Below are 15,151 nucleotides of genomic sequence, written 5' to 3' on the forward strand. Positions count from 1 at the left end.
TAAAAAGTAGCCTATATGCTAATCCAGGATATTAACTCCATTCCAAATTTCAGCCAGATCCGTCGTAGTTTTTGCGTGAAGGAGTAACAAACACACACACACACACAAACTTTCGCCTTCATAACATTAGTGTGATTCACCAAACAAAAAACATTCTCTGTATCCCGAATAGTGTGGCTAGTTTGCTGAATGCCCGAACTCGAATCATTTGCCGAATCTTGAAGGACCCGTACCATTAGACATAGTGTAAAAAGAATTAGCCACATTGTCCCGTGTTCTGTTTTCACCGGCTTTAACCGGTCCGACTATTATTCGGTCGTTTGCGGTACTTCTTAACGTGAAAATAAATTAAATAACACTGTTTTATGACTAATAAGTAATGACTATTTTATAAAGTGATGATAACTGTAAGTGTTTTTCTTGATAAAGCAAAAAACATACAATTTTATGATTTAGTGTGAAAGTGATACCTATTATAGTTTATTTTTATTTCGTGAGAATATATTGTTTGTTTTTTCTCTCTGACTGCGTTTTCAGTAAGTAGTAGGTACTCGATGGGAGTATTAATATCTTGTAAGTATAGCTTTTAAATTTAGGCGTTTTGTTCTACTAAGTATACATAGTATAATAAGTGTTTCAATATTAGACTTTAATTTTATTTTTTAAAGGATAGATATGCATCTTAAAAAAAGTATCAGCAATTTAATTGGTGTAATTGAATTAGTCGTTTGAGGAATACTATTATGTGATTACGTGTTAAATTTAAGATGATATTATGCAGAGGTCTTTTTTTATTTTGGAAATTATGCAAGTTTGCGACCCGGCTTGTGTTGGACAGAGTTTAAACATAAGTTGTAGACAGGTTGGGGGAACACTGTGTGCAGCGGACAGTTTTTCTCAATATAATGCTGTGTCCACTACTAATAAAACTGCCAAAAGTCGCTATCGAGTTAATTCTGTAGTACACCACATCACTTAAAGAGTAGTAAAACATACACGAAACGTCATTTTAGTCTCACGGGTTAAAATAGACTCTAGTGCCGTCCTTTTCTTTAGGGAGCATTATGAAACCATTATAATTATGTAGACCTGCCCGGCTAGCATGGGCAGTAGATAAAAATTATATCCCCGATTATATCCACTGATTTCTATGACATCAGTGCATATAATCGGGGGATATAATTTTTATCTACTGCCCATGCTAGCCGGGCTGTCGTTTTAGAGATTGTGTACAACAGAATTGTTAATGTCATTTGTTCAAGTTTTATTTGCTAAACCTGAGCTAAAATTTATTTGCTATAAATGTCTACAGTGGAAGAGACTTGCTCTGTAGGTTTTTTGCTAGTGGTCACTTGGCTGAAGATTGATTTTATAAATTCTATGTTGTATATTGGTTTAAAATTTTATGTTTGATGGTTGTATATTGATTTATATCTTTTTGACATCTTCGTCACCCGGCGACATTAAGTACCTACTCAATCAACAGAAGTTGAGATTTGCACTAATTTCTTTGCAATGAAGTCTGTCACTTTGACGCATACACACAACCTTGATTATACGCACACAATCAAAATAAACACACGGAGACGTGCTATCAGTAAACGACATCGCGTCATTTTATATAACGAAATGATTGCCGGTCGTATACTTACATTTGGCAGAGTGGTAGGCTCGTTTTTTCCACTCCTTTTTAATTAAGTACTTAATGCCCGGTGATCTTGTGCCAATGCCAGTTTTAACTTTTTAAAACCCATAGGTAGGTAACTACATTGAGAAAATTATTCCCTGCGCACATAATACTTGTATGTCATTTCCAACCTGTAAGGCGAATTCGGTACATCTTTTTTTTATTGTTCAACGCGACGCATTTGCTGGGCCGCACTCTTAAGGTTTAGATCTGTAGAGCGCACTTTGACTTTGCTCAGACTTAAGACACTGTTAAAACGAGACAGCGTTATACCGCTGGCATAAATCTGTCTCGTTTTAACTGAAACTTAGTCTAAGTAAAAAGAAAGTGCGCTCTATAAATATCAAGCTAAAATCGCGTCCACATCAATTAAAATCGCGTAAAAGGTACGTCGTTTGACAAAACAAAAATTGTGTAATAGCACAAATTATCGTCATTGCGGACTTTTTTTACATGGAAATGGATTGGAACTTGCACCTAGCTTTCATAACTTATATGTACTACCTACAGCTTAACAGGGCTCTATCCGTCACTCGTTTCATACAATCGTAGTTCCAATCTCATTTGAATATTAAGCAACCGTCCATGAAATTGTGCAGACATATTCTAGAAACTAATATCTGTGTCTGTGGTGTTTTAGATTTTTCTAAAAATATGTAGTTTTAAAATTACAGGGGCTTAAAGATTTGTATGAAAATTTTTAAGACCGCGTAACTTTGAAACCGAATATTTTAACAGAAATCTGGAAAACCACAGACATAGATATTAGTTTCTAGAATATGTCTGCAAAATTTCATGCACGGTTGCTTAATATTCAAATGAGATTGGAACTACGATTGTATGAAACGAGTGACGGAGAGAGCCCTCTTAACTGAGACGGCTCGTGAGTCGTGAGGGTGGCGGTGAATTCCTTCATTTTTACATCAACTGTCACCCCCTCCTGCTATTATTAGCAAAGTTTTATTAGCGTGGACGCGATTGTTGTTTAAGTTGTGTGTATTATTAATAATGATTAAAATTATTATACCTAGTACACTTTTCGCTTATATCATAGTTGAATAGTAGGATTAAACATATTATTATAATTAATACACAAAGAGATACACTTTATATCGGTGTTTTATTTAGAACATAATTATCCCAGTAGGACGATTTTTCATTCTATTCTATTCTACTATGGAACATACAACCTCCAGACAAAATATAATGGAAGTATTGAAGAAAAGTGCGAGATTATAGGTTTTTAGGGTTCTGTACCTCAAAAGGAAAAACGGAACTCTTATAGGATCACTTTGTCTGTCCGTCCGCCCCTCCGTCCGTCCGTCGTGTCTGTCAAGAAAACCTATAGAGTATTTCCCGTTTACCTAGAATGTTTATCCAAGGTGTTATAGTTATTTTCTTCTTGGTGCTAGTTATTTACTTGCTATGCAAGGGTTCCGTACCTCAAAAGGTAAAACGGAAATTAGATTACTTATAGGATCACTTGGTTGTCTGTCAGTCTGTGTTGTCCATTGTTGTGATGATCTATCTCGACAGACAATATTTATTCCTCATTTTCATTGCATCAATCTGATATAGTATATCTAATCGAAGTTTCATCGTACCAATACTACTAGCTTGTGACAATAAACAAACCGGGCAAGTGCAAGTCAGACTCGCGCACTGTGGGTTTCATATGATACCCCACTTGGTATAGTTATCTTACTTTGAAAATTAAAACACATTTTATTTTTTTGTTTAAAAGTTGTAACCTCAAATTCGGGGTTTACAGATTTATTCCTGTACTTGTGCTATAAGACCTACCTACCTGCCAAATTTCATGATTCTAGGTCAACGGGATATACCTACCCTATAGGTTTCTTGACAGGCAACAAAGTGATCCTTTAAGGGTTCCGTTTTTCCTTTTGAGGTACGGAACCCTAAAAATATAGGAACAAAACATACAACAGCTATTTTGGGTAGGGGAAATTGAAATAAAAACTCAAAACTAATGCAACTATATTATATTATTCTCTTACAAGTATAACTATACCATAACAGTAATTACAATATTAAAATAATTTATGTTCTTACTCGCTATAGTTTAAAGCTGCTAAACAATATCCACCAAATCATAACAAACCAATAAAGCATCACGTGACCAGTCGATTTATCACTTTTTCCTTATAAATTACAATACTATAAGATAAAGCTGCGATTACACTTATAAGTTTTACTCACGTTAGTAAATTTATCATCTTACGTAAGTTGTAAGAATATGCGATAAACTACTAAAAAGAGTTTATATTAGTAAATTTGACGTAAGTTAATTACGTAAGCTACGTGAGTAAAACTTACAGGTGTAATCGCGGCCTAAGAACATAGTCATCACTGACTCATGGCCAAAATGAAGATAATCAATCTATGTGTAATTGAAGGTGTTTGTCGATGAGTTACATACATTCGTTTTCTATATTCAGTCTACCTATAATACTCTATAGATTTATTGCATAGCAACGATGTTACTGTCTAAAAACCCAGTTTTTGACAAAAAACAACGCTGCTCAGTAACTAATCGCCAGATTTACAGATATATTGAATACAGAAAACGGACTTCACTAACGTTATTTGTCAAAAAAGGCCATACAATTTTTGACAAATAACAGCGTTGCTAAGTAATTTATTAGGATTACACGTACCTACATACAGATCAATCATCGGCGTACAATGAGATTAAAATAAGAATAGGAAGCTTAACGTCTTCGATCTGGCAATTTTTAGGGTTCCGTACCCAAAGGGTGCCAACGGGAACCTATTAGACCCTAAGTAGAGACCTGAAATTTTCACAGAATGTGTATTTCTATCACCAATGGCTCCACCAACAAATACAAAAAATTTCAAAATTGCCGCCATGAAATTAATTTTCAAAAAATTTGTGTTATTTCTGGCACTGAATTAAAGTGTTATTTCAGGTACTGAACCCGTTATGTGCGAGTCCGACTTGCATTTTTAGGATTCCGTAACTCAAAAAGAAAATCGGAACCCTTATAGGATCACTTCGTTGTCTGTCTGTCTGTCTGTCCGTCTGTCCGTCGTGTCTGTCAAGAAACCTATAGGGTACTTCCCGTTGACCTAGAATCATGAAATTTGGCAGGTCTTGTAGCACAAGTATAGGAATAAATCTGAAAACCGCGAATTTGTGGTTATATCCTTTAAAAAAAATTTAAAACATGTTTCAATTTTCAAAGTAAGATAACTATATCAAATGGGGTATCATATGAAAGGGCTTTACCTGTACATTCTAAAACAGATTTTTATTTATTTTTATGAATAATAGTTTTTGATTTATCGTGCAAAATGTTGGAAAAATACCTGAGTACGGAACCCTCAGTGCGCGAGTCTGACTCGCACTTGGCCGGTTTTTTACTTGAGAAGTACAGTTTGGAAGGAAAAGTGCATTCATAAGAATTTTTTACATTAACTAAGTTTAAGACGTACCTATTACGAAATCTATTAAAAATATATTTAATTAAAATATATTGATAGATAAGATGTTACATTAATATGGCAGATTGTCATTCCTATTCATATATTGATCGCATAATACCTGTCAGTGGTGACCTAATTTATTTCAAGATCTTTGCATCCCTATGCACATGGATCTATTATAAAACTGTAAAGTATATTTTAGTTACTTAAAATACATTAAAAGAAATTTCGAAAGTTGCATAAAATCATTTGTAGGAGAAATTTAATATATTTTTTCCTCATCTCTAGTATCTTTGAAATGTTAAGTATCTTAAAAATAACTCTAATGTAAGATCTGACACCAGTCTGTATGTATGTACAGATAGGTAAAACAAAATACTTAACACAATGTAACAAATATGAACTATTCAAATGCATTGATTTATTTAACTGATAAATTAATCTCTTTTTGGGCTGACTCTTCAATACTTAAATAAACCTTACCTGACAAATGACGTTCAGTCCGATTCCCTCATGGATGATTGATTACCACTACCTCTATGGATTTTCAAATTGATCTTCAGATAAAAGTTATTTGGTGATTGAGAAATCGGCCGTTATAAGAGATTTATATGATTAAATCTCATACAATAACTATAAAACAGAATCGTGTTATAGTTATTGTATGAGATTCTCTCATGAATTGTTGTCTAATGAATTGATATTAATTAAAGATAATAAAACTAAACCTATTACGTATAAGGGAACGTGAAATATAAAGACACACTCTTATATTTTGATCATGATGACTTAATTTTGTAATAACTAAATTAAAAACGTATATAAAAATTCAGATAAAGCCTTTTGGTATAATTTAAAACAACTACTAGCTACAAAATATAGCCGTAAGTTATTCTCTTAAAGAAATATTACATAAAGTATATGTAATTATATAATAATAAAACAACATAGTAGTATAGAAGCAGGCGTTATTTTGCGGAAGTCCATGATATACAAGGAACCAAAAGCTTAATTTGCTATAATCTGCCAAACCAAAGAGATGTGTATTGTGTATGTATGATGCAACATGCAGCATGCGACATGCGTGTCGGGGCGAAACGTGCGTTGAGTGGTGTTGGGATTTGTGTGGTGCTGCGTGGTGGTGGTGCGCGCTCGGTGGCTGGCTTTACCTGCATGTTTAACAGTTGGAGGGCGGGCGGTGCATGTTGCATCATACACATCTCTTTGGTTTGGCGGGCAAATTAAGCTTTTGGTTCCTTCAACATAGTCTATGATTGTGAATGTGTATTATATGGGTGACATACGTAAAGTATATCGTGACTGTGTGTGTGTTACCTACAGTCGGTGTACGTGTTACATACATACAGCATGTAACCAGAACGCTAGCAAAACCTTAGCGATATTAGTGTACCTTAACACAATCCAATGCCAATAAATCATTTGCCTTATCTTGTAGTTTTAGTGATTTAGTATTTTTCAAACCCGCATTGTATAGCGTGCAAAACTCGGGTCAACGAAGTGGCATTGACTTCGAGTGACCTATTTACGGAACGTTTGTTCACCTCTAACGTCAGTCAGATGTTTTATTTACATTATATATACATATATTGTGAACTTTTGAAAATTACAGGATTAAAAAAATGTAATTAATCTTACCAATAATAAATAATTAATCATTAGTACGATGACCTGTCTCCGTTTTTGCTATCGTTTTGGTTACATCTTGTAGGTATGATTAATTAATGTATGAATTCTGTATGTGTTTGGTGTATAATATGCATGCGCGGCGAAATAACGACGCATTGGCTCTCAATGTGAATAAAGTATAACGACGCAGCCTCGCCGCTCAGGCGTCGCAAAGCCTCGGCGATCCTGTGGCTTCGCCTTAACTTGAATTGGAATTAAAAAAACCCCGGCTAAGTACGAGTTAGAATCGCGCACCGAGGGTTCCGTACTCCAGTCGTATTTTTTCGACATTTTGCACGATAAATCAAAAACACTTATACATAAAAATAAATAAAATATGTTTTAGAATCATTGTACAGATTAAAAAAACCCCTTTCATACACATATAATTTTCAAAGTAAGATAACTATACCAAGTGGGGTATCATATGAAAGAGCTTTACCTGCACATTCTTAAACAGATGTTAGCTTTTTCAAAAAAACTATTTAAAATTTAAAATAATAAAACAGATATTTGACTCATTCGACGTCACACGATCGCTTCCGAGCAGCCATCTTGAATCGATTTGTATAAATACGGCTGCTTGACGGTTTTTAAGCCAGTCTCGCTCCGACTCGAGACTCAACGACTATTAAATACTTTTGTGTTTAGGTCGCCAATTTGATTGAGTGGTTGCAATAGCAATTGCGCCCCGGTCAAATTAGTGTTGCAGTTAGGTTGTTTGGAGATTAAAGCTCTTGATAAGCCTCTACGCGTTGTGGCTTATGTCCTCGCGCAAGCTTAATATGAAGGAACATTTAATAACTTGTAAAAATAGTTAAATTATAACGCCCCTTTTGGTCTAAGCTTACAGTTCAGAAGTGGGATAGAATTAACGCAAAAATCCACTTAAAGCATACAAAATATAGTTCACAAATGAATATAGTTCGAAGTTAAGGGACAACCCTGGTCCTAGAATAAAATGTGTTGGGACAACCCTGGTCCACTCATCCCTTTAAGGGACAACCCTGGTCCTAGAATAAAATGTGTTGGGACAACCCTGGTCCACTCATTCAACACCCTTTAAGGGACAACCCTGGTCCTAGAATAAAATGTGTCGGGACAACCCTGGTCCCGTAGTATTACGAACAACCGTGCCCCTATTAGTATTCTGGACAACCTGGCCTAATATTTATTTTCGTCGCTCGAGGTCGAACGACCCAATTTGGATGGCCGACTGTTAGCTTTTTCAAAAAAACTATTTAAAATTTAAAATAATAAAACAGATATTTGACTCATTCGACGTCACACGATCGCTTCCGAGCAGCCATCTTGAATCGATTTGTATAAATACGGCTGCTTGACGGTTTTTAAGCCAGTCTCGCTCCGACTCGAGACTCAACGACTATTAAATACTTTTGTGTTTAGGTCGCCAATTTGATTGAGTGGTTGCAATAGCAATTGCGCCCCGGTCAAATTAGTGTTGCAGTTAGGTTGTTTGGAGATTAAAGCTCTTGATAAGCCTCTACGCGTTGTGGCTTATGTCCTCGCGCAAGCTTAATATGAAGGAACATTTAATAACTTGTAAAAATAGTTAAATTATAACGCCCCTTTTGGTCTAAGCTTACACAGATTTCCATTTGTTTTCATGCATAATAGTTTAATTCATAAAATTGAAAAAATACCCAAGTACGGAACCCTCGGTGCACGAGTCTGACTCACACTTGGCTGGTTTTTAAAGAAGGTTTTGCTTTAAGTTGGTATTACAATTAAGCAATCCAGGTATATACTATAAATTCATGGTGAAGAGGTTTCACTGCGCGTGCACGCGCGCGAGACGCGTCTTGTCGAAGGCGCAGATCGCGCTGAGCAGCGCGCCGCGCGCGTCGGCCGGGCTGCTGCCCGCCGCGCACGAACTGTTGGCGCTCGTGTCGCCCGCTGCAACCAATGTGTGAAAACTTCATGACTGAAGAAAGATTATTGCAAGATGAAAGTATGTAGTACTAGCTGAAGCCCGCGAAGCGAATTGTTCCCGTGGATATAGGTTTTTAAAAATCCCACGGGAACCATGGATTTTTCGGGATAACAAGTAGCCTAGGTGTTAATCCAAGGTGTAATCTATCTCCATTCTAAATTTCAGCCAAATTAGTCTAGAAGTTTACTAGTGAAAGAGTAACAAACATGCACAGAAAAACACACACACTGACCGCCTTCATAATATTAGTGATAAGTAATGATTTGTGAAAACCCTGAAAGTGTTATTAGCTTTAAGTAATCTAATCATAAGCATATTATTACAAACAGCTGCTGGTTTTCCCAATAAAATAAAATACTCTATATAACTCACAGAGGGGCGGCGTGGGCGGCGTGGGCGACGACGCGGTGCTGGCGCTGTGAGAACGAACATCGGCAAGCGAAGAACTCGATTTCCATACACTGTCGCGTTTTTTCTAAAATAAGTGAGTTTGAGGTAAAAAAACAATCATTTTAAGAGGCATGAGACGGGCCTGCCCGCGAAATTCAAATTTAATTTGGTTTTTCGCAATTTGTGAACTAATATAACAACATAGGCTAATGGCATTTTAATTGCGCCAATGGCAGTATCATCCTCACAGATTTATATAAAAATCTTGAAAGGGTCCATTTTAAGAAATTAGCTATAGTATATCGACTAAGTCTCACAAATTAGTCGATACTAGAGCTAATAGATTCTTAAAAAGGTATTCAAAAAATGGGAGATTAAGGAAAAGATTGTGGTTGACCACAAACATGACTAATGATGAAAAGCAATGACGAGGAAACTTAAGAGTTGGAGCGCGCTTACCTAGAAGATAGCTACTTAGTAGTAATATACTGAAATACAGCATCATGAATCGTAATAAAAGAAACTTACCGCTCTTCTCCTTTGTTTCTTCATCTCCTGTTCAGAGTTCAGTATTTCCTGTATTCTAACTTCTTTCTTAGCGCTTCTAACCTAAGAAATAAAGAATTACATATCGAGAATATTCATTACAAAATTGAAGCACAAATATTTGGTAGTTTTACATCTACTAATTAAAACCAAATTATAAAAGAATGTAATAGTTTTTTTAATTCAAGTAAACTTTTATAAGTGTTTTTGATTCAAAGGCTAAAAAATATATAATCTTTAGGCTCTACCAAAGGGGAGGTGTGGTGTCTATCTGTTCAGCGGACGGTAGAGACAGCGCTGCATTAATTTTATTAAAGTAGTATTTTTTTTTATTACCATCTTCTGGTCCCTTCGAAGTCGATCTTCCATATTACTGGCGCACGCTCTGAGCTGGTCTTTGAGAGTGAGAGGGAACTTAAGATGAGCCCTCGTATCAAATGCAGGGGTCAGACCGTTGAGCGTTGCGTGAGTGAAGAAAGGGTGATTCAGTAGGTGTTCTATAGTCGGGCCTCCGTGCTTGCAACTAATGCTCGACAGGCATAGTCGGAGCACGGACTCTGAAAGATATCCGATAAAAGAAAGGCGACTTTTATAAAAATTACTATCAGAAATTTAATTTACAGAAATCAAACAAACAACAGATCCGAGGTAATGGAGGCTGATGACAACTGACGAGGTTACAAGATCGATGTCGACTGTCGAGGTAACAAAGGTCGATGTTAACTATCGTGGTACGAAGTCGATGTCGATTGTCGAGTCGAGGTAGCGATAGTCGGTGTCGACTGTAGAGATAATGAAGATCGATGTCAACTATTGTAGTATGACGGTCGATGATGACTGTCGAGGTAACGAAGGTCGATATCAACTGTTGAGATAACGAAGGTCAATGTCGATGGTCGAGGTAAAAAAGGTCGATGTCAACTATCGTGGTACGAAGGTTGATATCAACTGTTGAGGTAAAGAAGGTCGATGTCGACTGACGTGGCACAAAGGTTGATATCGACTATTGAGGTCACTAAGGTCAATGTCGACTATCGTAATAACGAAACTTTATGTCGACTGTCGAGGTAACGATGGTCTATGTCTATCGTCGAGGTAAGGAAGGTCAATGTCAACTATCGTGGTAACGAAGGCCGATGGCAAATATCGTGGTACAAAGTTCGATATCAACTGTCTAAGTAACGAAGGTCGATGTCAACTGTTGAGGTATGTGATTGTGGTCAAGCGTGTGCCTATCCATACTTCCATAATAATATTATAAATGCGAAAGTATGTCTTTCTGTCTGTCTGCTACGTTTTCACGGCCCAACAGCTGAACCGATTTTAATGAAATTATAAGGACATAGGCTACTTTTTATCCTGGAAAATCAAAGAGTTCCTATGGGATTTTAAAAACTGAAATCCACGCGGACGCAGCCGCGGGCATCCTCTAGTAATGAATAAAAAACATGACTCACCCAAATCATGTGAGATTTCATCAGGGTACATATCCCTCCAGTAACTATCAAGGGGCTCAGCAAACGCCATTTCATATAGCGTCCTGCCAAAGCAGTACACATCCACAGCCTCCACAGAGCTAATTCTCTTCAGCTCCAACATATACGGCCTGTGTAGACTGGGTACCCCCATTAGATAGTTCTCTATGTCCATTAAAAGAGCTCTTTGGTTCTCTATTGCTATGTTTCCTGGGTGTATGTGCCCTGAAATTTTTCATTTATAAGTATGGAGTTCCTAATCCTAACAAGAAGTTTCCTTCTTAATATTTAAATAATGTACATTGTGATACCACGGTGGTAAGTAAGTTATTTTAAATCTATCCTTACGAGCTTGTAATAGATAACCTTAACGCTTGTGTATCATACAACGTTTTTCAATACAGTTGTGAGAAAACAGATAAATAAACTAGTTCAAAATATTGGGAGCAGTTCATTCTATTTTATTTACTTACTTAAAGTAAAAAGACTACAAGCATACAAACAAACATTTAAAATTTTAAAATGGCTATTCAAACGCTCCATTTTGAAATTGTATGTAAATAAATAATAAAACTCCTTGCTAGAAATTTTAACTACAAGCAATGTTTACTAGCCAATGCTAGTAAACATTCTTTCAAATAACAAACATCTAGAAAACATTTCCAAACTTTCAATAAAGTGCATTTTACGAACAATTGTATGGAAAAAAAATTAATTGATGTAAATTGCAAACATACCGTGTGCCAATCCTTTGTCATGCAGAAACTTCAATGCTTGTAATATTTGGTATCCATAATGTGATATTTGCCCGTTCGTAAATGGTTTTCTTACTTTAGGATTTCCATATTTGGCTAAATACTGTTTACTGTACTCAGTTCCGTAGAGTAAATCCCTAACAGTCCCATTTTCGTGTATCCTTCTGACTACATAGGCACCTGTTTCAAGGGTGTGTATTGATAATATTTCGTCTATGTATGGGTGCTGAAACGAAATAATCTTAAGTCTTAATAAGTTACTAATAAATAATTAATATCAGTATATAATCTGTTGATAACTTAGCAAAATTGTCTATTTTCAAATACACCATACAATTTTTCACAAATAGCAACGTTCATAAATAACTTGACGACAGATTTACAGATAGAGTGGTTATTAATTTTGGCACAAAGCAATGTTGTGATTTGTCCTGTGACGTTGTGATACTCGATGTTGACTGTCGAAGTAACGATGGTCGATGGCGACTGTCGAGGTAACGAAGGTCAATGGCGACTTTCGAAGTTACGAAGGGCGATGTCGACTGTCGAAGTTACGAAGAGCGATGTCAACTGTCGAGATGACGAAGGTTGATATTGACTGTTGAGGTAACGAAGGTCGGTTTCAACTGTTTCTGATAACGATGACCGATGTCGACTGCCGAAGTTACGAAGGGCGATGTCGATTGTCGAAGTTGCAAAGGACAATGTTACCTGTAGAGATGACGAAGGTTGATGTCGATTGTTGAAGTAATGAAGGTTGATGTGTACAGGTGAAGATCGATGTCGATTCTCGAGGTAACGAAGGTCAATGTTGAGATAACGAAGGACGATGTCAAGGTATCAAAGGTCGATGTCAACGCAATGAAGGTAAAATTCAAGGTAAAGAAAGATGTTGATTATCGAGATCACGAAAAATAGCAGTGACAAGGTCTAAGTTGGAGAGTGTTTGCTTAGAATTTTTTTTTTTAATACTTTTTATCTTAGATTGCATTTTTATCAAAGTGAAATTTGGGGGCCAGGGCAAAAGCTTATATGTTCTTAGTCTATTATTTACATGATCACAATTAATTATTTAATTATTAATTATTTGTCCAATAAAAATTACTCACAGATATATTCTGGAGACTCTTAAAAGCTGTCTGAAGATCTTTACTATGTAACATGTGGTCGGGGCCATAGCTCTGCCATGCCAGTACACAGTTTGTATGGCTCACTGACTCAGTGACCTACAAAGTACAGTAATATAATAAAATTAAATAAATGTTATTTTTACACACAATACTTTTTATCTCTCTGATAAAATAAGTTGAATGACTCATTGTTTTATTAGGTAAAGGCGCATTACGCCTTTTCTCATCACTAGCCTTGCCATTCCCTTGACTACAATATAGTAGCTCTTATTCTAAGGGTAGACTAGCTGTCCCCTCCCGTCTTCACTCGAGTGCAATTTTTGAAAATCAGCGAGAATAGAATTTGAAAAAACTGTAAAACACATACTCTTCATTTTTACTGGAAAACCCAAAACTGATTTTCATGGATATAATATGAAAAATGACAGACTTTCATATCCTATCTAACCCGCTTAATCTAGTCAGACTGTGCTCTAAACGTAAGAAATAATTTTAGTTTTTGTAGTAAGAAAAAATATTGTTACTTATCATTAATATGATTTCAATTTTCAAGTTATTGTGGATTAAGGCTACTGACTGATAACAATGTAACAATATTACTTCTTTGACCTCATAATATGTTTATGAATATAAAGTCAAGTAAACAATGAAAGCATTATTGCAGAACTTGTTTTTTTCAAAATCATATATGTATATTATTTCAATCAATTATTCAATTCCAGAAAATTAACCATGTCAAACAAAACCAATATTAACAACTAAGACATTAATCATGACTTGAATCTCATTGTGTATGTTGTTGAGATTTTAAATAATGCCTAGATTAAAGAAATGGTAAATAAATTCACCAAAGCACTTAGTAAAAGTTTATATGGATAAAAGCTATCTATATGTTTGGATTAAAGCCTATATGATATTTCCACCACTGTCTTACTCATATACTTACTAAAAAATAATGTTTCCGTATCCTCCATCCAATGTCTGGTAGAGATGCTTTCAGTTCATAGTGTCCATCTCCTCTTAAAGCTATTGACATAGTTTGAAGTGCCTGTTCTGTATGAAACATAATTAATATAAAAAACAAGTTACTTGTATAAATAGTCTACATATGGTAACTAAGCTCCTAAATTGAAAAGCATGAATGAAATCATTTTGTTTCAAAAGATAAACTAAACAAATCTTTTTGTGTTAAAGGGTTAGTGTTAATTTTTCAGTTATTGCTTCTTACCTGCTATATTCAAAGAGTAATTACTAGGGTCCAAAAAAGTCCTTACTGGTAATGATAGGGCTAGTATTTGATGTTTTAGTACTTCATTTATATAATTCTGAAACAAATTGTTTACATCATCAAAAAATTCTTTTAACAGTTATCCAACTATGTGAGGAAAACAAGAAAAAGCTATTTTTGGTTTTAAGAGTTCTCATTGAACAAAGAAATTTTAAGTCCTTATCAAGCTTCACTTTAAAGGGGTAGTTATTATTTGGTAGCAAACCTGCAAAGCTATTTGTCTTTCAGCCACGAAAGAAGGTTGCATGTTTCCAATGAGTTTCTTGGGTGGAATCGGTAGATCAATGTTTGCCTGCTGAAGTGCAACATGTAGGGCCGCAAAGTCTCTATATCGACGAGAAACCGTCCATCTGTTCTCCTTATTTGGCCCACGTTGAACTCGTAGTACATACTCCTAGAATATTACCAAATTTTTAAGCAATGAATAGGATTTCCTTTGGAAAAAATGGTAAAAAAACTTACAGTATGTTTGTTAATGTTCTGCGCATTTTCCAATGCACATTCGAGCCTTTCAGTATCATCTATTCGAACTTTGGTCTGAGAAGAGCTTTCGAATATAGCCATCACAAGAAATAGAGCTTAAAATTATCATTAATTAGAAATACGTTGAAAGCAATAAACATTTTGTTATCAACTTGCCAATTGCAAATGTCAAATTCTATTAGACGTTTGACAACCAATTTGTCATTTGCAGATGATTGCAAAATATGGTTTATGGTACCTTTCCGTTTAATCGTTCAAAATTGAACAACTTTGCATGATTTGTTCTGTT

The 15,151-nt window shown here is 35.6% G+C and overlaps 1 protein-coding gene and 1 long non-coding RNA gene across 2 annotated transcripts; both read right to left on the reverse strand.

The window, feature by feature from the left end:
- Positions 1-1,452: 1,452 nt before the first annotated feature.
- Positions 1,453-2,293, reverse strand: LOC123875521. The gene is made up of 2 exons (XR_006798150.1): positions 1,579-2,293; positions 1,453-1,548 (listed from the first exon to the last, which is right to left on the reverse strand). It is a non-coding gene; the product is annotated as an uncharacterized LOC123875521 (long non-coding RNA).
- Positions 2,294-8,490: 6,197 nt separating this feature from the next.
- On the reverse strand, positions 8,491-15,037 carry LOC123875504 (PX domain-containing protein kinase-like protein). The gene is made up of 11 exons (XM_045921360.1): positions 14,842-15,037; positions 14,585-14,773; positions 14,320-14,416; positions 14,038-14,144; positions 13,071-13,187; positions 11,944-12,187; positions 11,189-11,431; positions 10,068-10,288; positions 9,714-9,794; positions 9,168-9,270; positions 8,491-8,758 (listed from the first exon to the last, which is right to left on the reverse strand). The coding sequence occupies exons 1-11, from the start codon at positions 14,941-14,943 to the stop codon at positions 8,634-8,636; spliced, it is 1,629 nt and encodes a 542-aa protein (XP_045777316.1). The 5' UTR covers positions 14,944-15,037; the 3' UTR covers positions 8,491-8,633.
- Between the last annotated feature and the right edge of the window lie 114 nt (positions 15,038-15,151).

The sequence above is a fragment of the Maniola jurtina genome, chromosome 20 (assembly GCF_905333055.1).
Source record: "Maniola jurtina chromosome 20, ilManJurt1.1, whole genome shotgun sequence".
Taxonomy (NCBI): domain Eukaryota; kingdom Metazoa; phylum Arthropoda; class Insecta; order Lepidoptera; family Nymphalidae; genus Maniola; species Maniola jurtina.